The sequence below is a fragment of the Trichechus manatus genome, unplaced genomic scaffold (assembly GCF_000243295.1).
Source record: "Trichechus manatus latirostris isolate Lorelei unplaced genomic scaffold, TriManLat1.0 scaffold00044, whole genome shotgun sequence".
NCBI classification, from domain to species: domain Eukaryota; kingdom Metazoa; phylum Chordata; class Mammalia; order Sirenia; family Trichechidae; genus Trichechus; species Trichechus manatus.
The window spans coordinates 14,510,651-14,536,813 of NW_004443980.1; the positions used below are offsets into that span (position 1 = coordinate 14,510,651).

General features: G+C 39.7%; 1 protein-coding gene across 1 annotated transcript in view; it reads left to right on the plus strand.

Moving 5' to 3' along the window:
• The window catches only part of VWA8 (von Willebrand factor A domain containing 8), a 468,389-nt gene extending 445,023 nt beyond the window's left edge, over positions 1-23,366 (plus strand). The window contains exons 43-45 of the mRNA XM_004376614.1: positions 18,558-18,656; positions 19,550-19,788; positions 21,906-23,366. Of these exons, the coding sequence (XP_004376671.1) occupies positions 18,558-18,656; positions 19,550-19,788; positions 21,906-22,014 (447 nt within the window). The 3' untranslated portion in view covers positions 22,015-23,366. The remainder of the gene's footprint in view (positions 1-18,557; positions 18,657-19,549; positions 19,789-21,905) is intronic.
• Positions 23,367-26,163: the final 2,797 nt, after the last annotated feature.

Sequence of the window (26,163 nt, forward strand, 5' to 3'; positions counted from 1 at the left end):
GCAGTAATAGAGGTACAAAGCACTCTATCCATAGGATCCCCCCACCCATCATCCTACAGCAATATTTTGCTGATATTTTCTCTAAATGCCACAAAGAATTTCCTCAGTCTTTGCCAGTAAAACCAAAACCAAACCCGTTGCCGTTGAGTGGATTGTGACTCATAGCAACCCTGTAGGACAGAGTAGAACTGCCCCGTAGGGTTTCCAAGAAGCAGCTGGTGAATTTGAACCGCTGATCTTTTTGTTAGCAGCCAAACACTTAACCACCACACCACCAGGGCTCCTTTATCAGTAAAACCACAGATATGTTGAAAAAATAACCATAGTAACATGTGGCTGACAAACCCAGGTGAAAGTATAGGAAGACACCAAAATAAACTTTTCTTAAAGGCGTGAAGTAGCTTTATCATGTTTATGCCATTAAGTTTTCACAGGTGGTACTTGAAAAGTTTTGTGCATTTTCCTGAATATACGTTTTCTTACGCTTGTGAATACATCTCCTTAGATTCACTACAGTTCCTTTAGAACTTTTTTTTAAGGCCATAGAAGGTCCTATGAAACCAGCGCATTAAAATCTTCCGACAAAAAGAAAAGATGGTAAGACTTAACAAGCAAGTTCTTTGAGCTTCTGTTAGGAAAAATGGCGCTTGGGTGACTGTCTGGGAAGGAGGGGTGGGCCCTTCAAGAGAGGCTCCGCCAGGGAGTTGTGACACCAGCTGGAGCCATGTCAGTCCTATTCCTGTGACTTCTCACCACCTCTGTAGACCAGAACTGGGTCACTTCAGAGGTCATTTACTCCAGAGTCTTCCTTCCACAGACAGGAAACCGAGACCCAGAAACAGTAAGGCTTTTCCCCAAGTTGGAAGACTAGGCGGAAACAGTGTGATGGAATCCGGGGCTCTTTCTCTGTTTGCTTGTTTTTCCTTGTTTGTTTATTTGTTTGTTTTTAAAATGTCCTCCTTATTCTCCAACTTTTTTATTTTGAAAATGTTTTAACCTAGGAAAAAAGTTGAAAGGACAGTAAAACGAACACCGATCTGCCTTCACGTAGATTCACCAGTTGTTAACGTTTTGTCTCATTTGCTTTATCTTTTTCTTTAAAAATATACTTTTTGCCTCCTGTGAATCATTTGAAAGTAAATTTTAAACATCGTAACACTTTACCTCCAAATACTGTAGCATGCCTATCCGATAACTAAGGACATGCTCTTACCTCACTACCATTATCACACACACACAAAAATCAATAATCCCATAATAGCTTCCAATGTCCAATCCAAATCCAGTTTCCCAACTTCCCCAAAAATATCTTTTGTAATTGGTCCCCCCTCTCTCTGCCCAAATCCAGGATTCAGTCATGGTCCACACTTTATATTTGATTGTTCTGTCTCTTTAATCAGTAATCAATTGCTGTGAGTTGATTCTGGCTCATGACAACCCCATCTATGTCAGAGTAGAACTGGCTCCATATGGTTTCAATGGCTGATTTTTCAGAGGTAGATTACCAGGCCTTTCTTCAAAGGTGCCTCTGGGTAGACTCGAACCTCCAACCTTTCAGTTAGCAGCCGAACATGTGACCCGTTTGCATTACCCAGGGACTCCTTATGTCTCTTCAGCCCCTTTTAATTTGGATAAGCCCCTTCCTTACCACTACCTTTTTTGGTCTTCATGATATTCACTCTCTCGAGAGCCTAGATCAGTTGTTGTATACAGTGTTCCTTATTCTGGATTTGTCTGTTTTCTCATGGTGCCATTTAACTTGTCCAATTATCCCCTGTATTTCCAGAACTCCTGAAAGACGTTCTCCTCACAACAGACACATTAGAGACTTTGTATCTTCCCCCTACCACCCCTGCCAACATGTCTTAGCTTCTGAGTGGTGACAGGCCACCCAGTCTCTGCCCGGGCTCCTCAGGCCTGCTCTAGAGGGAGGTGTCCTCGTCATCTAGTGCTGCTATAATAGAAATACCACAAGCAGATGGCTCTAACAAAGAGAAATTTATTCTCTCACAGTCTAGTAGGCCAGAAGTCCAAATTCAGGGCGTCAGCTCCAGGGGAAGACTTTCTCTCTCTGTCAGCTCTGGAGGAAGATCCTTCTGATCAATCTCCTGGACTAGGAGCCTCTCAGTGCAGGGACCCTGGGTCCAAAGGACACACTCTGCTCCTGGCACTACTTTCTTGGTGATATGAGGTCCCCATCTCTCTCTGCTCGCTTCTGTCTTTTATATCTCAAAAGAGATTGGCTTAAGACACAACCTAATCTTGTAGAGTGAGTCCTGCCTCATTAACATAACTGCTGCTAATCCTACTTCATTAACATCATAGAGATAGGATTTACAGAACATGGGAAAATCACATCAGATGATAAAATGGTGGACAATCATACAGTACTGGGAATCATGACACATGTTTTGCAGGACACAATTCAATCCATAACAGGAGGGAAGGAGGTGGGATGGAGCCTATTTACATTCTGTGTAAACTTTTTCTGTTTATAGTTTCAGGGGATAAGTAATAGGTACGCATAGTACAAACTTTTAAAGATATAAAAGGAATGAGTGAAAAGTAAGCCTTTACTCACCCACTCTCCAGCTCCCAGTTCTCCTGTCTGGTGCAACCAGAATTTTTTGGTATCTTCTTAGAGAGATTTGATGCATATACGTGTGTGTGTATATGTATGGATATACATATGTTTTTAAGCCAAGTGATAGTGAACCAGGCACTCTGTTCTGTATCTTCATGCTGTGATCATATTGAACTCATTTAATATCTCACTACTTTCATTTCTTGTTTGTGAAAGAGGCTTACGGACTAATGGAAGTATGCAGTTTACTCAGCAAATATAAAATGATGCTTGAGTACAACCTGCAATTTTAGGGGCTCCTAATGAAAAATGTATATTGCATTAGCCCAGGATGACATCACCTGTTGTGTCTCTGGGAAATCAGCAGTGTTCAGAGACGTCCCACCCCCTATTTCCAGATGGTTCTTAACATCATCTTCTTGCAGTCATCCCTTGGTTGTAAAGGTGTCTAGTCTGTATTTGCTTTGAAACTTTCAGCAGCCACTAGTCTGCTCTGGCGATCTGAGCTCTTCCCGGAAGCCTCTCTCTTGGCATCTGTTTTGTGTTTGCTTTGGCTTGGGCTTGGCTCCTGAGACTCTCAAAAGCGCTTCTCCTTACAGCGGGTTTGAGTCATTACAGCCCAGGTCCAGGAGGCTCATTTGGAGTTTGTCTCCACCTTCTACTCCCGATTAGCATAACCCATGCCAAACCACAGAGACCCTTGGCAAGAATTACTGAGAAGGAAAGGTAATTCAGTGGCAGGACACATTTCAAAGCCTTTTGGAGTTTTTAAAGCTTCTCATAATTGCTCTACCAACTGAATTCAATTATTCTCAGCAGCAGCATTCACAGTAGGTCACTTGAGACAAAAGCAATATTATTTGCTTATAATCAGCGTGAGCGTCTCTAATCTCATAATCACAGCATAGTTTTTAGCGTTCATATAGCGCTTAAACCCTGGAGGGAACGTGAAATAGTAATGGTTGTTGTCGGTTGCCATCCAGTCAGCGCCTACTCATGGCGACTTCATACATAACAACAAAACGTTGCCAGCTCCTACATCGTCTTCATGATCTTTGATACGTTTGAGCCCATGTTGCGGCTAACGTGTCAGTCCATCTCATGGAAGATTGCCTTCATGTTCGCTGACCCTCTGCTTTACCAAACATGATGTCGTTTTCTAGAAATTTCTAAGGATTCCTGTCTTTCTTTATGACATGTCTAAGTAATGATTATGTGAACCACTTTATTTAAGTCAGAAAGCATTGTTTCCTTTATCTTCATTCCAGTTTGTTCCTTATGATTTCTCTAAACCTTTGGGATTGTTTTCACTCTACCCTTAAAGTAGACCTCCTTTTCAAGAGCTCTTAATGCTTTACTTTTTTTCCTCAAAGTACTCAAATAAACCAAAGTTAGGTGACTGTTTCTCCATTAAGCACTCAGACAGTGGCATCAGAAAACAGACAGATTTATTCAATTATTGAGAAGTTGGACTTTGAAAAAAAAAAAAAAAGCACCTCAAATTTATTGTTCCTATAAGAATATAAAGTTGGTCTGTGGGTGGTGCAAGCAGTTTGCAATTGGCTGCTAACCTAAAGGTTGGTGATTTGAAGCCACCCAGCAGTGCCAAAGAAGAAAGGCCTGGTGATCTACTTACATAAAGATTACAGCCAAGAAAACCCTATGGAACAGTTCTACTTTGTAACACAGAGGGTTACCCTGAGTTGGAAATGACTCATAGCAGTGGGTTTAAGGCAGTGATTTTTTAAGTGTAGCAAGGAATTCTTGAAGGGAAGAGCGAGGGGAAGGCAGCACTTTTTACCCCTTCTTGGTCCATCTCCAATTCAGCAAAAACGGTTTCACTTATATTACATGTGTAATGTAGCGGTAGTGGCAGCATCAGATGTCATATAACTTCAGGAGGAGGGAAGAGAATCACCATCAGCCCAAAGCTGATTCCTTTGAGGTGGAGGTCAGACATACCTCCACTTTCCAACTTTTTCACCAATTCTGACCCCAGCCGTTCTCCCCACGGCACTCTTAGCTCTCTACCGCGTTTGACGCTGAGGGCCATATTTTTAGAAGAAGCTCATCAATCCTCATTCAGATTTAGATCATTCATCATTCCTTTGACAGGAGAAAATAAGACATAAGGTGTTCCTAAGACTAACAGAAGTGGGCTTTTCTATTCCCTGGTTTTTGTTTTGTTTTGGCATACCATTGAGTTATCATAGAACCTTGGGGACAGGAATTATCTTAGAAATGTTTTTCACCAGCCTCATTGTTTTACAAATGAGAAAACCGAGATGCAAAGAGGTTAAGTACTTTGCCCAAGGTCACACAGCTAGACTGTGAGAAGCCAGGACTTCCAACTTCCACTTCAGGGCTCTTTCTTAGTTGATGTTTTATTCCTATTCTTGCAGCCATTTTATTTTTGCCCAATTAGTGTTTTTTTTTTTTTCCCCAAAACTATAATTCAGGAGCAAAGTTACCATTTACATAAAGTATCTTCTTCTACCCTCAGTACCTCACCATCTAAAGGAGGTATGACAGACATCTTGGTGAGAAAGGCTGGATGAACTCCCAGAAGAATGTGGGAAGATGTGACTCACAAACCAGCACCTGCTGGGAAAATTTCTTCTGTCAAGACCTTAGTTCAGTGTCTGCAATTAACCTTTTCCCAATGGCCCAGGAATGTGTCCCAGGTTTAGAAATGGACACCAGTCATCATATCAGGCTCAGGCTTTCCCATAAATTCTGCTACGTGGAGGTAGGACCAACGAAGGAGTTATAGACTTTTCTGAGTCCATTCAAAGTTAAGCAAGAATTCAGAATTGATTCAGTTATTAATGTAGAAATGTTATCTAAGCCAACCATTCAGAAAGCTTAAGTAGAAATGGGGGCAGGGGTAGCAGATGGGGATTTGTTTATTTCCCTATAGTAAAAACGCTGGATTTAGAGTCAGAACACCTGGGTTTGGGCATCACTAGATCCGTGACCTTAGGAAAGTCTCAATCTCTTTAAGCATCATATTATGGGGATAAAAACACCCACATCCATAAGGTTGTGCAATCAAAATGAGCTGAGATACATGGAAGCACTTTGTAAACTACAAAGAACTATATAAATGTTGAACATTACAGTCAGTAATGTATTGTCCTATCCCTTCAGTGACCCTGTGAGGTAGTAAAACAGATATTCCTATTTGTCAGAGAGGGTAAGTGACTTAGAAGCATATTAGAGGTCGCAAAGCAACTTACTTACATGCTAGAAGTTAAGTTTGGAGAGGTTGAGAATTTACCTTGTTAATATCAGAGCCAAGTCTAGAAGTCTTGACCTTCAGACTCTTTTTACACTGACTTCTATCATATGAGGAAAGGTTAGCTAGCTAATACTATAGAGTATTAGCTAACTGATCCTAGGGTTCTGTTGGCGCTTCTCTGGACCTTTTAAATCATTTATTTTCTAATCCTTTACTCTTCACAGTCAGTGGTGCATCTTAGAATGGTATGTTTGGATTTCTAGAAGGAGGTTAGAATTTCACACATCGTCAGTCTTCAGAATAGCCTCAGACCATTGTCTCATACACCTACTTATAATGTGGGTACATAATAAAGCATGGGCTCTTCTAAAGTTAGCAAATGATTTTCTTTCCCGGTAGAAATTTAAAAATAAATCTTATTCATAAAAATGCTAATAGCTCCTCTTTGTTCTAAGCAGAGCTTTCTCTGAGTTCTAAGTATTATAAATCACCCTTCTTATTTGATAATAGGTCTTTGTGTCTTGGATTAAAATTCAGCATTTGTTTTCATTTGTCAATACCTTTCTCTAAATGAATGAGATTTTCAAAAGAAGATATAGCAGAAGGGCATTTAAACAAGTTGCTAAAGCAAAGAAAATATTCTAAACTTAGTCTTCTGTATTTGAGGCCTTTCTTAATATTATATATGATATATAGTACATATATTCTTTTATGTACTATATATTATATTGCTACAGGGAATTCAGAGATGCTCTGAAAATTGGAGAAATCATGACCATAAAAATTTTGAGCTGCTCAGAAGAAGTTACAATCTAAATATTAGGTTGTCTGATAATGACAGTCAGGTTTTTGTGTATTGAATCTGGTACACTGGGTGAATGGCAGAATCAAGAGTTAGCGAATGGAAATGAATGAGTTTATATACTTTTTCCTTTTACCCAGATACATTTGAGGATGAGCTAATTACTGTTTGTAGAATGTGTTGGGATCCTTGGATAGCAGACACTAGATAATTATAACAGAAGAATCATTTTTATGGAAGCTTAAAATGACCTACAGTAAAACCGGAGTATGCTCCAGTTTGGACGTATTTTGGATTCCTCTCAAACATTTTATTTACTTTGGGCATAGAATTATCCCCAAGCTTCTCTGAAAGATGAGAAACCAGAGCTTACAAACCATTTTATAAGCCCTGTGCCGTCCCTAGGAAACGCTGGTGACATAGTGGTTAAGTGCTATAGCTGCTAACCAAAAGGTCAGAAGTTCAAATCCACCAGGCACTCCTTGGAAATTCTATGGGGCAGTTCTACTCTGTCCTGTAGGGTAGCTGGAATCCACTCGACGGCCACTGGTTTTTTTTTTTAAGTTATCCTGTCCCTATAGGGTTGCTATGAGTCAGAATCAACTCGGAGGCCACGGGTTTGTTTGTTTGTTGGCTGTCCTGTCCCTAAGATGTGTCTTCTCAAGTCTTTGCAATACGAAGTAGACATAGAGAAAAGCAGAGGAAAGCTGGAAGAAGAAAGATAGGAAGGAAGAAAGGGAGGCTTACAGCCCACCTACCTTTATTCCATTTGCCTGAAAAAGTATAGTATGCTTTTTTTTTCCCCCCTGGGCAGATAACTAAAGGGTAGAGCTAGATGGATTGATTGCTTGATCGTTCAATTGATAGGTGGATAGTTGCTAAAACATTTCTGAAGGTTTAAATCAGCCAGCGTCATGTTTTGATAAGGAGCATCCAACAACTCATTTGACTATTTGTTTAATACCGAACAATGTTTTTCCTTGCAGTGCCCAGTTGTGTCAGCCCTGTGAGCAGACCACATGGTCAAAAATTTATATGGTCTCATCCCATGTCATCTGATTAGTAAGCATTTCAACTATCAGTTAAAAGGAAGGAAACAGTCAGTTACGTTTATAGCCCTCTTCCCTAAGCCCAATATAAGAAATACTTCAGTTTCAAGGAACTGATCTTACTCCCTTATGTGTAAAGATCCTGTTTAAAGGATTACTTCACTGGCCCCATAACGAAAGCAGTCTGGCTGGTGCCTCTCTGGAACTTTTTTCTTGCTACAAACAGTTCCTACACGTGACAATTGTGAAATTCAACTTGCCAGGGCGTCAAGCATGCGTCCATGGTGGGATTGGCAGGCCATCCCCCACATCACAGCACTGACCACATGGGTAACCTTGGTCAGGCATAGGCTGACGCTGGTAATTTTCTATAGTTTTCAAGAGCTGTACAGCCTTGAGATTTCAGTTTTATTTGTCAACGTTTCACTATCTATATTGATAGCAAATTACACTAAAGAGATTTTTTTTTTCATATATTGAATTTGTTACATCCATGGAAAGCATTTATTGCTGGCCTTTTTTAATATATTGGTATATTTCCCTACAATTCTTTTATATCATCCTTAGTATATAAATGTTGTCGTTGTTAGCTGCCATCGAGTTTTCCCCCAACTCATGAGGATCCTGTGTATAACGGAACAAAACACTGCCCAGCACTGCACCATCCCCATGATCCATTGCGGATCAGACCCATTGTGATCCATAGGGTTTTCATCGACTGATTTTCAGAAGTAGATCACCAAGCTTTTCTTCCTACTCTATCTTATTCTGGAATCTCTGCCACTAAAACCTGTTCAGCATCAGAGCAACATTCAGGCCTCCATTGCTAGATGGGTGGTAGCTGCACATGAGGTGCATTGGCTGGAAATCAACCCCAGGTCTCCTGCATAGAAGGTGAGAATTCTACCGCTGAACCACAAATGTCTCCCTAGTATACAAAAACCAGGCATAGAATGATTTTCTAAGTCCAAGGCCCCACTCTGACCCCGCTCTGGCCATGCCCCTCCCCACAATACGAAGAGTCTGTGGGGTCAAGAGGGCATGCCCACTTAGACCCTGTTTCTAGATCATGTTCCTGGTACCTGGGATCCCTGACCATCTTGCTCAAATCACCCCACCATATTTCCAGGGCCTACCTGGACCTCTCTCCTAGGTTTATCTTCCTAGGGCAGACTGGCCAATGGCGTGAGCACCCCTAGGTTTGAGGGGTAGCCAAGGAGCACTGTTTGGAGAGGTATAGATGGAATGTGGATATGATGACTGGGTGTCCAAGGGGTGTGGGACAGAGCCAGCTGTGGGAAGAGAAGGGAATGGGGCACAGGCCAGGGGCCAGAACTTCCCACATCGCCATGTTCTGGCACAGGACCTCGAGAAATTCAAAATTTTTATGTATATTTATTAAAGTAGGACATATTTTGCTTAACAGTCTGTAGCCTGATTTATAGTTTTTAAATATTTAAATATACTATATGTGCCTCCATTTGCATATTTGTCCCAGGTCCTGCAAATGTTACAGGTGGACTTGTTCAAATAAGTTCTTCATTTTTTTAGATTCCTTCAAACCTTTGCTGTCTTTCTTGAACACCCCCCCCCAGCCCCATTCTTTTTTTTTTAATAGTTTATTTTATTTTTATTGTTGTTGTCATTGAAGATATACTGCAGAACGCACACCTATTTAACAATTTCTACATGTACAATTCAGCGACATTGATTACATTCTTCAAACTGTGCAACCATTCTCACCCTCCTTTTCCAAATTATTCCAATTCCATTAACATAAACTCACTGCCCCCAAAGCTTCCTGTCTATCCTTTCAAGTTGCCGTTGTCAATTTGATCCCATATAGTTCTTTAAAAGATCACAGTATGTTCAAGCCCTCAGCCCTATTCTTGATACATAACCTCACCACCTGTTTTATAGGGGAGCCAGCCACCACAGGCTTCTATCTCTCAAGTACTGTGTTTTTTACTTCAAATGTTCTTTGTCTATTCATGTTCTCTCTGCATTCCCTTTACTCCTGGAAACAGGAGTGTCACCGTCCTTGCTTCTGAGGAGCATTCTGGCTGTATGTCTTCAAAGACAGATTGGTTCATTCTTCTGGCAGTCCATGGTATATTCAGTATTCTTCACCAACCCCATAATTCAAAGACATCAATTCTTCTTTGGTTGTCCGTATTCATTGTCCAGCTTTCACATGCATATGAGGCAATTGAAAACACCATGGCTTGGGTCAGGCGCACCTTAGTCCTTAAAGTGACGTCTTTGCTTTTTAACACTTTAAAGAGGTCTTTTGCAGCATATTTGCCCAATGCAGTGCATTAGACTATTTCTTGACTGCTGCTTCCATGGGGGTTGATTGTGGATCCAAGTAAAATGAAATTCTTGACAACTTCAATTTTTTATCTGTTTACCTGAGCCTCCACTCTGCTGCCTGGAAAATGCATGGACACCTACCTCTCCCCCAACAACATTTCTAGACACTACTCTTTGCTGTCTCTCTTTCCCTACGAATCTTCACTTAAATTGTTCTCCCAACGGTCACGACTGATTAAGAGAGCTAGAGGTCATTCATTGGCCATCATTCTGCCTGAGTGACTGTGGCTAGTGTAGCTCAACACAATTGCACAACCTCTTCCTGAAACTCTACATGCAGGTTTCCCAGAGCTGTCTGGGTTCTCCTGCTTCTGCCACTGCTCATTCTCCATCTTCCTCATTTAGCTCTGTGTTTTTCTTCCACCCTACAGAGGGGGAATCTCCCTCAAGGTTGAGCTGAGGGCCTTCTCTGATCTTCTCTCTGTGTGCATTCGCCCCGTCTCTTGGGATTGACTGGTAGGTCTTCATCTCCAGCCACATCTCTGACTACCTGAAGTAGACTTCCACCCTGATGCCTCGCCAAGAGCACAATTTCAGCCCGACTAAAATGAAACTCCTCTTCCCCAAATAACCCCACTTGCCTTCTGATTTCCCATTTTTGCATAATAACTAATTTCAACAGGAAATTTTCTACTTTTCATTTTAAATATGATTATTTCAATTATATTATAGGTTGCTTGTTGCTCAGCTAGCTCAGGCTAACCACCATTTATCACATGATGACTTCTAGGGGGGTAGGGGAATGCATTCCAGCTTCCAAACAGCTTATTTGTAAAAGAATGTAGCCCACATGTGAAAAGAAAACTTCTTACTGCACTGATTTGATTGCCAACTCTCTTAAAGCATTTGTGCATTAAACACAGCAGGAAATCATAAGCACTAAAAATACAAAGATGAATAAGAATGGCTTCTGCCTTGAAAGAACTCACCATTTAGAAAGGAACAGACATGAAACAAATAATTGCATTCCCTTAGACATGGGGTTGCTATAAGTCTGAATTGATTCAATGGCAACTGATTTTTTTTACTGATAGAGAACCTGGAGTAGTGTTTTAGATACAGTAGGTGCTCAGAAATTACCTGTTGATTGATAATTGGTTGGTGGATATCACTGATTTTTTTTCATAACAGCTTTATTGAGATATAATTTCCATACCATATAATTCACTCATTAAACTACATAATTCAGTAGTTGTTAATATATTCACAAATGTGTGCAATCATCACCATAGTCAGTGTTAGAACATTTTTATCACCTCAAGAAGAAACCCTGTACCCTCTAGCTGTCACCTCCTGTGTCTCTCCCAGCCCTAAGTAACCATTAACCTACTTTCTGTCCTATAGATTTGCCTATTCTGGACCGTTTCATATGAATGGAATTATATATGTGGTCTTTCGTGACTAGCTTCTTTCACTTAGCATAATGCTTTCAAGGGTCATCCATGTTGTGGCATGTATCAGTACTTCATTCCTTCTTATGGTCAAATAATGTTCCATTTTTTGGATATACCAAATTTTGTTTATCCATTCATCAGTTGATGGATGTTAGAGTTGTTTCTACTTTTTGGCTATTAAAAGTAATGCTGATGTGAACATTTGTGTACCAGTTTTTGTGTGGACATACATTTTCGTTTCTCTTGGGTATATACGAAGAAGTAGAATTGCTTCATCATATGGTAACTCTATGTTTAATCATTAGAAGAACTGCCAGTTTGGTTTTCCAAGTCAGCTTACATTTTGAATTCCCACCAGCAGTATATGAGGGTTTTAATTTCTCCGCTTCCTCGCCAACACTTCACATTATCTGATGTTTTTATCCTATCCATTCTGTTGTTGTTGTTAGGTGCCGTCGAGTCGGTTCCAACTCATAGTGACCCTATGTACAACAGAATGCAACACTGCCCAGTCCTGCGCCATCCTCACAATCGTTGTTATGCTTGAGCTCATTGTTGCAGACACTGACCGTCTCGTTGAGGGCTTCCTCTTTTTCGCTGACCCTCTCCTTTACCAAGCATTCTGATGTCCTTCTCCAGGGACTTATCCCTCTGATAACATGTCCAAAGTATGTGAGACATAGTCTGTCCATCCTAGCTTCTAAGGAGCATTCTGACTGTACTTCTTCCAAGACAGATTTGTTGCATTCTTGTAGATATGAATTGGTATCTCCTGGTTTTGATTTGTTTTTCCTTAGCAACTTAATGATGTCAAGCATCTTTTCAGGTGCTTATTGGCTATTTGTATCTCTTCCTTGGAGAAATATCAATTTAGATTCTTTACACACATTTTAATTGGGTTATTTGTCTTTTTCTTATTGAGATGTAAGAGTTCCTTATATGTTCTGGATACAAATCCCTAATCAGATATATGATTTGCAAATATTTTGTCCCATTATGTAGGTTGTCTTTTTCATTTTCTTGATAGTGTCCTTTGAAGCATGAAGTTTTTAATTTTGATCACGTCCAATTTATCTATTTTTTTTCCTTTTGTCCTCATGATTTTGGTGTCATAGCTAATCCTTTGCCAAGTCTGAGTTCCTTAAGACTTACCCTTATGTTTTCTTCTAAAAATTTTATTATTTTAGCTCTTACATTTAGGTCTTTTGTCTATTTTGAGTTAATTTTTTTATATGGTGTAAGGTAGGGGTCCAATTACAGGTCTATTCATTCTTTTGCATGTGGACATACAGTTGTCCTAGAACTATTTGTTGAAAAGACCCATTGAATGGTTGTGGTACCTTTGTCAAAAATTAGTTGACCGTAGATGCATGGTTTTACTTCTGGAATCTTAATTCTATTCCATTGGTCTACGTGTCTATCCTTATGGCACTACCACAGTGTCTTGATTACCATTGCTTTATACTAAGTTTTGAAGGTTTTGGCAAGTGTCAGTCTCCCTACTTGGTTCTTTTTCAAGATTGTTTTGGCTTTTCTGGGTCCCTTGCAATTCCGTATGAATTTTAGAATCAGCTTGTCAATTTCTACATAGATATTAGCTGGGATTCTGATAGGGATTGCCTTGAATTTATAGATCGAATTTGGTAGTACTGCCTTCTTAACAATATTAAATCCTTGACCCATGATTGTGGGATATTTTTTCCAATTATTTAAATCTTCTTTGATTTCTTTCAACATTGTTTTGTAGTTTATAGAGTATAAGTTTTATACTTCTTTTGTTAAATTTATTCATAAATATTATTCTTTCTGTTGCTATTTTAAATGGAATTGTTTTCTTAATTTCATTTTCAGATTGCTCATTGCATCTAGAAATATAATTGATTTTTGTATATTGATCTTGTATCCTGAAACCTAGCTAGACTTGTTTATTAGTTCTAATATTTTCTTAGTGGATTCATTTTGATTTTCTATATACAAGATCATGGATGCACATTATCTGCAAGCAGAGATAATTTTACTTCTTCCTTTCCAATCTGGATGCCTTTTATGTCTTTTTCTTGCCTATTTTCCCTGGCTAGAATCTCCAGTACAATGGTGAATGGATATCCTTGTCTTGTTCCTGAGAGTAGGGAGAAAGCAGTCTTTCACCATTAAGTATGATGATAACTGTGGGGTCTTCATAAATGCCCTTTATCAGGTTGAAGAAATTCACTTTTAGCCTTGATTTGTTGAGTATTATCATGAAAGGGTGTTGGATTTTGTCAAGTGCTTTCTCTGTATGTATTAAGATGATCGTGTGATTTTGATTTTTAGTCTATTAATATGATGTATCACATTAATTGATATTTGGATGCTGAACCAGCCTTGCATTCCTGGGATAAATCCCACTTGGTCGTGGTGTATAATTCTTTTTATATGTTGCTGGGTTCAATTTGCTGGTATTTTGTTGACTATTTTTTCATCCATATTTATAAGAGATATTAGTTTATAGTTTTCTGTGGTGACTTTCTCTGGTTTTGGTATGAGAGTAATACTGGCCTCATAGAATGAGTTGGGAAGTGTTCCCTCCTCTTTTCTTTTTTGGAAGAGTTTGTAAAGAATCGGTATTAATTCTTTAAATGTTTGGTAAAATTCAATAGCTAAACCATCTAGGCCTGGACTTTTCTTTGTGGATAGTTTTTTGATTACTGATTCAATCTCTTCACTTATTATAGGTCTATTCAGATTGTCTATTTCTTCTTTAGTCATTTACAGTAGTTTGTGTCTTTCTAGGAATTTGTACATTTCATCTAAGTTGTCTAATTTATTGGCATACAATGATTCATAGTATTCCTTTATAATCCATTTGATTTCTGTAAGGATGGTCTTTATGTCCCCTCTTTCATTTCTGATTCTAGTAATTTGAGTTTTCCATCTTTTTTTCTTGGGCAGTCTAGCTAAAGATTTGTCAATTTTGTTGATATTTCCAAAGAACCAGCTTTTTATTTTGTTGATTTTTCCCGTTTTTCTCTTCTCTATTTCATTAATTTCTGCTCTAATCTTTATTATTTCCTTCCTTCTGCTTGCTTTAGATTTACTTTGCTCTTGTTTTTCCAGTGTCTTAAGGTGGAAGTTTAGATTATTGATCTGAGGTCTGTCTTCTTTCATAAAATAGGCATTTACAGCACTGCTTTAGCTACATTCCATAAGTTTTGATATGTGATATCTTCACTTTCATTCATCTCAAAGAATTTTCTGATTTCTTCTTGATCTACTGGTTATTTAGAAGAGTGTTGTATAATTTACACGTATTTGTGAGTTTTCCCAAATTTTTTCTGTTACTGATTTCTAATTTGATTCTGCTGTGGTCAGAGAATGTACTTTATATTATTTCTATCCTTTTAAATTTATTGAAGTTTGTTTTGTGGCCTAGCATATGGTATACCCTATAGAGTACATGTACTTGACAAGAATGTGTGTTTTGTTTTTGTTGGGTGGAATGTTCTATAGATATCTCTTAGGTCCAGTTGATTTATAATGTTGTTCAAGTATTCTACCTCCTTGTTGAACTTCTGTCTAGTTGTTCTATTCAGTGTTGATAGTGAGGTATTGGGTCTCCAACTATTATTGTTGACTTGTCTGTTTATCCCTTCATTTCTGTTTATCCCTTCATTTCTGTCAGTTTTTGCTTCATGTTTTTTTGGTGCTCTATTGTTAAGTGAATATATGTTTATAATTGTTATATCTTCCTGATGGATTGACCCTTTTATCATTATAAAATGTTCCTCTTTCTCTCCAGTAACATTTTTTGTTCAAAGTCTATTTTGTCTTATATTAATATCACCTCTCCAGCTTTCTTGTGGTTGCTTTTACATGATATATCTTTTTTCATCCTTTTACTTTCAATCTGTTTGTATCTCTGAATCTACAATCTGTCTCCTGTAAACAGCATATAAGTGGATCAGTGATTCTTAAGCATTTTTTCTCATAGTACTCCAATCTTTTGCCACTGTACCCCCACCCATGATTTTCTTTAAGATACTCTAATTGCCCAGATGCCCAGAGGACTGTTCTAGCCTGCATATCACCATCACAAAAACTCTTAGAGGGATGTGGGAGGTGAGAAGGGAATTTGGAGGGCAAACCCAGCAATTGGAGGGAACCACCTTCTCCTCAGCCTCCAAAATTCTTTCCAGGTCCTGTCAAAGAGCTGCACCTGACTCTCAGCTCTAGCTTTTTTGCCACAGGCTGTTCTGGTATACATAATGAAATAGGCAACTAAATAGGTATTTCCTAAACTGAAAAATATGTCATAGCTGTTCAGTGGAAAAGCAGATTATAAAATCACATGGCTAGCATTATCCATTTTAGTTAAAAGTTTTATTGCTATATATTTATGTGTGTGTGTGAATTTACAAACTCTCACACATACAGGTAGTCCCCGACTTACAATGTGTTCGAGTTACGATGAACTGCGCTTACAACTGTCCTTTTTTTTTGTGCATCTTATCGTTAGTAATATATACTACATATAATGTTGCAATGCGTAATTTGCTGATGTTATACTCAGATATTCACTCGCAGATGTTCAGTGTTATGATTTACTGTTCAAAACACTGCTGTATAGCAGGCCTGGTCTACAATGAAGTCTTTGTTGGTATCAGCATAGGGGGTCGTAACGGATAGAAAGTTGGGCAGTGTTCAACTCTAACGACACACGACAGTTGAACTGCGTACGTGCCCGAGAGCCATAGACTCTGACTTCATTGTTACAACACTGATGCCGACTTCATTGTCATATTCTTCAGTGTATCCAGAGCATTGCATTTTCCTGGGAGGACATTATGGAAAAATGCATGCAACTGATTTGGAAAAAATTGCTGAGTTATGTAAACACACTCCACGCATTTGGTCAGGATAATATGATGGAAGAGATTGGTGGGAAAATAGTCCATATGGCAAGAATGCTGAATTTAAGACTTGTGGAACGGCTAATTTAGAACAGTATGGAATGGCTCCTACATCATGAAGAAGGGAAATTGACAGATCAGGATTTAATGAATTTTGAAGAGGAAAGAAATGCTGAAGAAGAAAGAAATATTGAGGAAGAGGAAGGAGAGAAGTTGTCAAAAAAAACTTTACAGTAAAAGGATTAGCTGAAGTTTTTTCTAAACTGAATCAGGGGCTTCAGTTCTTGAAAACATGGACCAACGCTGATCGCTTTCCTAAGGTGGGTAGGCAGCTTCAGAAAGCAGTGAGATGTTACCACAAAATACATGAAGAGAAAAAGAAAAGGACCATACAGACAACTGTCACTAATTTTCTGACTAGAAACGCCATCTCCATTCCCGGGGATAATCCAGATGATCCAGAACCTTCCACAAGTGGAGTTATTACCACAACTGACAAAATGCCAACATCATCCAACTCTTCTTCATTATCTAAGTAAATTTTTATGGTTTGTGTATTTTTTAATGCATGTATTAAAATAGATCTGTAAGTTTATATGTAATATTTCCAACCCCGAAAGACAAATAAAGATCAAATTTATAAAGATACTGATAATAAGGGGCAATAATAGTGAAAAATAAATAAGGTATTCTACTTATGTCAGAACCGGCTTAAAACGAAGTTGTCAGAATGGAATCCTGTTCTAAGTTGGGGTCTACCTGTATACTGAAAAGAAAAAAAGACTGGAAGGCTATACAAAACATTAACATAATTTATCTTTGAGTAATGGGATTATGAGTTAATTTTTACTTTCTTTTTTGTGCTTTTATGTAATTTCTGCAATGAATATGTTTCACTTTTGTGATCACTGTATATATATATATTAGTTGGCACAGTGGTTAAAGCACTCAGCTGCTAACAGAAATGTCGGTGGTTAGAACCCGGCAGCCACTCCGAGGGAGAAAGATGTGGCAGTCTACTTCCATAAAGATTACAGCCTTGGAAACCCTCTGTCCTACAGGGTCGCTGCGAGTTGGAATTGATTCAATGGCAGCGGGTTTGATTTTGCTTTATTAGTTTTCTATTGGATAAGAGGATAGATAGGAAGTGAATGAGCTTAAAACTTGTTTGCCTTTGTTAAGAAACACATCCATCTCTCTGTACTTCTCTATGGCCATATGTTGAGCAACTCTGCGCAAAAATAGTCCAAAGAGTTGGCGATTTCTATTCCTGTGTAACAAATTACCACAAACATAGCAGCTTAAAACAACCCCTATTTATTAGCTCATAGTTTTGTAGGTCAGCAGTCTGGGCAGGCTCGATTGTATTCTCTGCTTAGGGTCTCACAAAGCCAAAATCAGGATGTTAGCTGAGCTGGATTCTTACTGGAGGGTCTGAAGAAAAATCTCCTTCCAGGCTTATTCAGGTTGTTGACAGAATTTGGTTCACTGTGGTTGTAGAACTGAGGTCCCTGTTTCCTTGCTGGCTCTCGGCCAGGAATCACTCACAGCTCCTACAGGCTGCTCTCAAGTCCTTGCCTAATGGCCCCCTCCATCTCAGCCATAAACAGCCTCTCTCATGTTGAATCCCCCTCACACTTCAAATCTCTCTTTCTTTTCTGTTACCAGCCTGAAAAAACCTCCCTACTTTTCAAGGTCTTATGTGATTAAGTTAGGTCCACCCAGATAATCTCCCTTTTGAATAACTCAAAGTCAACTGATTAGTAACCTTAATTACATCTTCAAAATCCTTTTTGCTCTATAAGGTAACATAATTATATTTACAGGACCTACTCAAACTTAAGGGGAGGGAATTATATAGAGCATGTACACAGGGGACAAGAATCTTGGGGGTCATCTTAGAGTTCTGCCTACCACTACATATGTGTATATAATTTATAAAACAGAAAGTACCTCCAGAAAATTATGAATGGCATTCTTGGCAGCCATTGAAGCCCTCATCACATTTTCTACCTCCTGCTGGAGAGTAGAGATCATAGAAGAGGATAAATCAGAAGTGAATGAGCCTAAAATTTGGTTTGCCTTTCTAATAACATCCGTCTCTCTGCATTTCTCTATGGCCACATGTTGGGCACCTTTGAGCAGACACAGTCCAGATAGTTGGAGATTTATTGGTCTAATGACATTTCCTCAGTGGAATCTAACTCTGATCCTCTTGTATGTAGTATGACATCGTTGGACACTCTGGAGATGGCTACAACATTAGCCTAGTTCCCATGAACAAAATCCCCAAGGACAACAAACAAAGACTAGAAATTCTGAAGGTAATTCACTCTATTACCTCTAGAGTCTGAAAACTTCTATCAGATTAGATTAAGTAGCTCCTGGGCACTGAAAAGATTCACTGAAAAAGCAACAGATACAGGAAAGAGAAAGACTTTCTGTTTTGCAAATATTCAAACATTAAACTGAGAAAACTCCCATCATGCCTAAAATCCTATTCTCCACTATACAAAATTTAAACTTTGTTCCCCAAATGTTTCTAGGGTACTCAGTATGTATCCAGATTCTATAGCTTGGGTCCCTTCCTATGTCCTCTACAGTCCTTATCAGCCCATAGATGTTTCAACAGAAGGAAAAGAATGACTCCTTCGAATGCTATCTAAGCCCAGTTTTACATGTTTCTCAGTATTTTCCAATGATAAATTGAATTTCTTATACTTAGGTATAGAAACAAGAAACCATAGAAACACGCACACCATACATACAATAACAATAGAAACAAGCACACCATAATTTTAAAGTCAATCTGCTCCATTGCAATTGATGTGAATACAGTGTTTAATAACATAACCCTGTTTATTGGAAACTCAGCTCCAGTCCTTATTTTTCTCCTGTATTATCTCCATCCTCTAGTAGTGATACCAAGTTTTATATTTTCTCACGTTTTCTCGTTTTAAATGGCAGTTTGAATGTAAGTGCCAGTGGTGATAGTTTAGGAATGCTTCCTGTTTTTAATGAAAGTCTGTAACAAATACAAATATCACCATGTACTTTTGTCACTCGAATGTGCAAATTAAACAGAACTTACTCAGATATTGCTATTTATGTGTAACCATTAGTATTTCTGCATTCTCGTGGTCAACAGAAAAATCATCATGTTTCCTAAAAAAAAGTTTCTCAACTGTGGCTTTTGTGCAATGTCTCTTGCCCCCAGACGATGCATGCCCATGCTCAGTTCTGCATGAGTGGGGACCATACATTAGAGGGGACAAAACATGCCATCAAAGAAATCACTAAAGAGGAAGCTGACGAGTACTTTGTCATAGTCTTGAGTGATGCAAATCTGTCACGATATGGAATACATCCTGACAAGTTTGCCCAAATCCTGACAAGCAACCCTCAAGTAAATGCTTTTGCCATTTTTATTGGATCCTTAGGAGATCAAGCAACCAGGTAAGTGTCATTTCAGGATGTGACAGTATACAGATAGTTGAGTACCTGACATATGGCATTTCATGGGCTTGGCATGGTGAGGGGCATTAGGGACAACGGAAGAAAAGTAGAAACCATAATCACTCCCTCAAGTTGAGAGGATATGATGTTCTAACTTATGGTTGGACAAGCAGTAATAATTCTAAATTAATTATTTTTCATTTATATTTATACCAACAGTAAAACAAATAATAAGTAAGTTGATGTGTCCACTAATAAATTAGATAGTGTTTTATACACTTGGTACTTTATATCAAGTTTCTGAGCTCAGTTCTAATCAGTTCATGTTCAAATAGTATTCAAAGTAGTGAACATCTACTGTTTTCCTATAATAAGAGATAGTGTGTATGTATCCTTTCTTACCGGGGAGACAAGGCTTACCCAGGTGAAACACTTGGAGACAGTGTAAAACAGGATATATTGTAAGATGCTACACTAAGTGTACTGAATATTCAGTGGAGAAATTTATGGTCAGACAATAAATACCATTGGCGATAATATAAAAGGAGAGATCTGGAAACACTTTCATTACTCAAACACACTGACATTTATCTTTTGGAATTACAAACAGAAAGAGCTCATGGTTTTTGTCTGCTTAAGATATGTGTAAGAATCAGAAAAAACAAGTGAAACATATCTCTTCAAAAAAAAAAAAATTCCCTGCCTAAAATACAAAGGGCCATGAGACTTTTCACTATTCCACCTCTTTTACCTGCAGTACTCTGGTATAAAACAAAATCAAACCCGTTGCTGTCAAGTTGATTCCAACTCATAGCGACCCTATTGGACAGAGTACAACTGCCCCCACAGGGTTTCCGAGGAGCAGCTGGTGGATTCTAACTGCTAACCATTTTTGTTAGCAGCTAAGCTCTTAACCATTGCACCACCAGGGCTCCATACTCTGGTAGAGTTCTGTAAATAGAGTAGGAAATTTTCAATTTCCAAAATGCTGACGACTCCCTTCCCCTTGCTTCAGGCTTGCAGAGTAAGGTTGAGAACAGACTTAATATCATGTAATTACAATAGCTTTGTTGCAAACTGACTTTGCATTTTTCTCAGTTTCATGTCTTAGCCTCTTCTGGAACCTCAGTGTCCTTGAGAACTCAAACCAAACCTCTCTGCCTGGATTTCCTCAGCACCGGCCCAGTACTAGGCAGATAGATGGCAAGCTCAATGAATGCTGGTTGAGCTGAAATGGCTATTTTGTCTTTCTAGTGAACAGAATACTTCTGTTCACTACTGTTTGAATACTGAAAAAAGCACAATAATACCCTTGTGGTTTCCTAGGGAAGTGGTCTAACATCCACTGGCAGAAGATACGGTGCAGAATTAGCTGGTCTACCGGGCATGCCAGATGTATGATATTACACAGGATGGTGGACTTTTATTAAATGTCATTCCCAAACCAAACTTTGTTGGCACAATGAAAGGAGGCGTTCTTTTCGATAGAACTGTGTCTTGCAGTTTTATTGCCTTCAAAAATGGCTCTTTGTTCCAAATGATAAATTGGCATTTAAAAAATTACCATAAGCCTGTATAACCTCAGTGTCATCAAAGCAGCAACTGGGTAATACAGATTGCATTTCACATTGCGTAATGTGGAAAAAAAGAAAGGAAGACTAAGAGACAGAGCAAGAACCACTTGGGGTTTGGCAGGCAACGTTTTTGGAAGCCTGCTTTCTAAGGAAGGAAAAGCACTTAGAAGCGCAGTGCGAGGCCAGCTCGTTCACTGGACCCAGGTCAGCTAATCCCAGATTGGTCCCTGGGGCTCTCTTCTACCCAGGGAATACAAAATACCAGGAAATGGCAGTCATAAAAGGGAGAAAAATCTTTTCACATTGACCAATTCTCTCACTGCAAAGACCCTTCTTTCGGTTCACTGCTTTCACTGTGTCCCTCTTCCCAGCCTTTCATTGCCTAGTGACAGCCAGTTCAATTGCCAGCAGCCAGCAAGGTATTAGAAAGTAAAAACTTCCTTTCCTAAGAAACTACTCAGACACTGTGGTTTGCTGGGGCAGGAGGTGGAAAGGGAGCCCCAATCTGCAATGGTAATTTTCTTTCCCTTTCTATCCTGGCAGGCTTCAGAGAACTTTGCCAGCGGGCCGGTCCTTCGTTGCCATGGATACCAAGGACATCCCTCAGATTTTACAGCAGATCTTCACCTGCACCATGTTGTCCAGTGTTTAAGAAGTGCCCTTCCTCACCCCAGTGACCCCAGCATCTGAAATAAGATGTGAATGAAGAGTGTTCAGAAAAAAAGAAGACCTCTGTGAACTGAACCCAAGCAGTGACTGTCGCATGATTCCACCACTCCTGGGTCTGCCGACACTTAGCTTGCTCAGTAATCAGAATTCAGAAAAGCAGCCAGAGCGGGGGTCGTGCATGGAAATCCACAACCACGGCTGGATCTATAAATCATTAGAGGATGCGAGTTGACCTGTGTTCTATAAAGGCTCAGGGTTAAAGGAAGGTGGTTTAAGAACTGTGTTGCTTGGTCTGTTTCCAGGAGCCTGAGGCAGAGAAAATACCTTGCTTTTGCCTTAATGCATTATCTGGCCATCTAAGATAACAAAAGTGGCCCCATCAAACAAAGCCTTTGATGCTACATTTTGACATTCAGATACAAGTCTGTGCAAACCCCACCCAACCTACAGCTGCTCAGTAATTATTTTTATTTTCTCCCCCACTCTGTATTGCCCAGAAAACATTGATTATATAGTATTTAACCCACTGAAAGCCTTCCAACAGCAGTATTTTATAAAAGGTTGGGTTTTTTCAGTAATTCCATTTTCTTGGCCAAAGCCAAAAGGAATCAAAGAATCCTTAGATTGCTTCCCTTCCCACGTGACTTTTTAAAGTTTCTTGAAATAAGAAGCAAATGTCCTGTTCTCCGTGCTGCCAGGGAGGAAAGATAAAGGGTGCCTTGCCTTCCTGTTTCTTCTTACTCTTCTAGATCTTCTCGGAAGTTCACACTTTTCCATTTTGGTATCCATAATGTAATGCTCAAAGTAACAAATGCTTACAAGAAAAAAATATTTAATGAGAGTATTCACATCAAAATGACATAGTACAAAGTGAAAACAAGATAGTATGTTTAACTGAATGGTAATTGGATATTCTTTAGCTGGCAAAACAGACTTTGTTTTTTCAAGCCTCATTCTTTTTTCTTTCCCAGCGTACCTTATTCCCACCCACTGGGCTGACCTTTATTTATCAATAGGCTCAATGTCACTTTGTTTAAAATCAAATGCCTCAGCAGGAGTCAGCCTCTATCTAACCATATAATAAAAAGCTCTTCTCCCCCATGGATGGCAAAGTCAAAAAGGCTGCTGCACCAGCGTGTGTGTGCATTTGTATCAGGTGCTGGAAAAACTAGTCTTGTTAGTAAGGTTACCTCATTCACCCATATGTATTGAAATTGTACAGATTCATAATTTCATTGTAATTAATTATAGGGCAGAAGAAAAGATAAGACCCACTTGTACCACCACCCCGCCCCCCTCTCATTAACTGTCAGATAATAAAAGCATTGATTTCCAGTGCAGGGAAGCTTGTGTGCCTTGTCTTGTTTTTCTAGCCAGATTGCTGTGCCAGTTGACTCATCCAGTAATGCAAGCACTTTCACTCCAGTAAGTACCTTTACAGTAAGTCCTGGTGGTGCAGTGGTTAAGCGCTCAGCTGCTAACCAAAAGTCGCTGATTTGAACCCACCAACTACTCCATGGGAGCAAGATGTAGCCTTAGAAACCCTATGGGGCAGTTCTACTCTGTCCTATAGTTGTTACGAGTCGAAATCGACTTGATGGCAACGAGTTTTAAGTACTTTAAAAATGTAACTGCATTAATAATAATACCAGCAAAAGCCAGGTACTGTTGTTGGGTGCCGTCAAGTTGATTTTGGACTCATGGTGACCCCATGTGACAGAGTAGAACCGCACCATAAGGTTTTCTTGGCTGTAATCTTCAGGGGAGCAGATCACCAGGTCTTTCTCCCACAGGGAGCTGTTGGTTGGGTTCACACCACCAGCCTTTCAGTTAGCAGTGCTAACCACTACCCCAGCAGGGCCCCTTAGCCAGGTGCTATGCTCAGTGATACCACACATTTTTTCACTCAGTCTTCACAGCCATGCACGTAACCTTACTTTTGACATTATAGTTAAAGCGAGACTCAGAGAACTAAAGTCACTTTTCCAAGATCTCTGGTACTAGATGATTGACTTACTACTTAAGGCAACGAGCATGTTCATTTTACAAATAAAGAGACCGAGACTTAGAGAAGTTCAAGTAAATAGCCCAGCTCACACAGCCAGGCAGAGGCAGAGCTGGAATTCTGATCCCAAGCGCTCTGATGACTGAGCTGGGCTGCCCCTCACCCAACACCTCACACTGGAAAACCTGGGTGTCAAGCTCTGTTGCCTCTTTCTCTTTTCCTCCAGTGCTTTCTCTTCTAGTAAACTGACCACATTTCACAGCGCTCTCTCCCTCGCCTTTGTACTCAGAAGCTCTACCTGTGCGCAGTCAGACACTTGGAGAAGAGAGGACCAAGGACCCTGAGCACTGCTGGGGGACACTTCCAACCGCTTCTTCCTGGTCACACAAAGAGCTGAGGGAGGGCCCGTCCAAGCGGCATCTCAGCCCCTTGAGGTGCCCCTGTGCTAGAGGGTCACTGCCCCCAAGCCTTTGGACATGGAATCCAAGAGTGACTGGTTAAAGGAAAAAACCTTGTAACAAATCCTCACCATTCATAACTACCTGACTAAGCAGAAGCCTTTTTTTTTAAACAAGGAAAGCATGTTCTCGAGTAATTTAATTTCCCCTTCCCTACTGACCAGACGTCCCTTGAGATTGTTATTTAAAAATAAAGTATAACCCCTGGCTTTTCTTATTTGTAAAAGGAAAGGATGATGGGGGTGGGGCTTGGAGAGTAAGAAGATGAAGGGCTTGTTTCCACTTCGGCAGTCCCTAAGAAGCCTGTGCATTTATTATTAAATGTACTTAATTATAGGCCTCTCCAAGCTGTTCCCAGGCCCTTCTTGGGTCCTAGAGGTTATAATAAATGCATTGTGTGCCTCAGGGGGGTTCCATTGAAAGGAGTGTAAACCCGTCTCTACAAGCAGTGAGCACATGTAATGCTGAGAAGTTCATTGTTACCGTGAAGGGCCAGGAGGAATGAGTGTTACGGAAGAGCCTCAGTATAGGGTGTGTATTCCCCCAGAATCCCTTGTGCACCCCAACAAGATGACATCATCCCAGAGGGGGCGGCTAGCGCTCAGCCATAAGAAGCGGATCAGAGCAGAAGTCCTTGAGCCTATCAGATGTTCAGAATCGTTTAATTCTTTACACCCTTTCCTGTGAACCGTCCGAGAAGGAGAAATGACACTGTCAATGCCAGCAAGATTTCCTCTAAACAAACCCTAGGGCTTTGAAAACCATTTAGAAGTGGTTTTCTGTGGACAGCATTGTTAGTGTTCCTGAAAGGCCACCTCCGGAGTCTTCAACCCTCCCTCCACCTGGCTCCTTCCTGTGCCTTGGGTCAGACAAAATTAAATTCCTCTTTGAATACCGCAGAGAGATACAGGCCGAGGGAGCAACAGGAATGGCCACATACTGTTTATTGCCTTTCTCTCGATCTGTTTCCAGCAATAATAATTGCAAAAAATAGTCTGCAAATTCTAGGCTGCCTTCTTCTGCCTGGACAACGTTTTTCCTGGAACAGCATCTCAGGCATAGTTAAATGTCCAATTGTATTTAGTTAATTGAACATAACTTTTTGACTTTTTATGAAATAAAATGCTCACTTTTTAGAAAATTACTGCAACCAGTAACATACATGGCATTGTAAAAGTACTTAAAAAAACCCATTGCGGTCAAGTCAGTTCGACTCATAGTGACCCTATAGACCCGAGTAGAACTGCCCCCATAGGGTCTCCAAGGAGCGGTAGTGAATTTGAACTGCAGACTTTTTGGTTAGCAGCTAAGTAAAATACTTAGATGAAGTATAATTTACTACCTATTTTTGGTCAGGGTTATATCACAAAGTTCCTATGTATTGACTTTTCTTCTCCCCTTTTTCTAAGACTTGATGTGTCAAAAGTACTACTGTTATGCACACCTATGTTCATGGCAGCATTGTTCGCAATAGCAAAACAATGGAAACAACCTAGATGCCCATCAACAGATGAATGGATAAACAGACTATGGTACATACACACAATGGAGTACTACGCTACGAGAGAGAACGATGAATCTGTGAAGCATCTCATAACATGGATGAAACTGGAGGACGTTATGCTGAGTGAAATAAGTCAATCACAAAAGGACAAATATTGTATGAGAC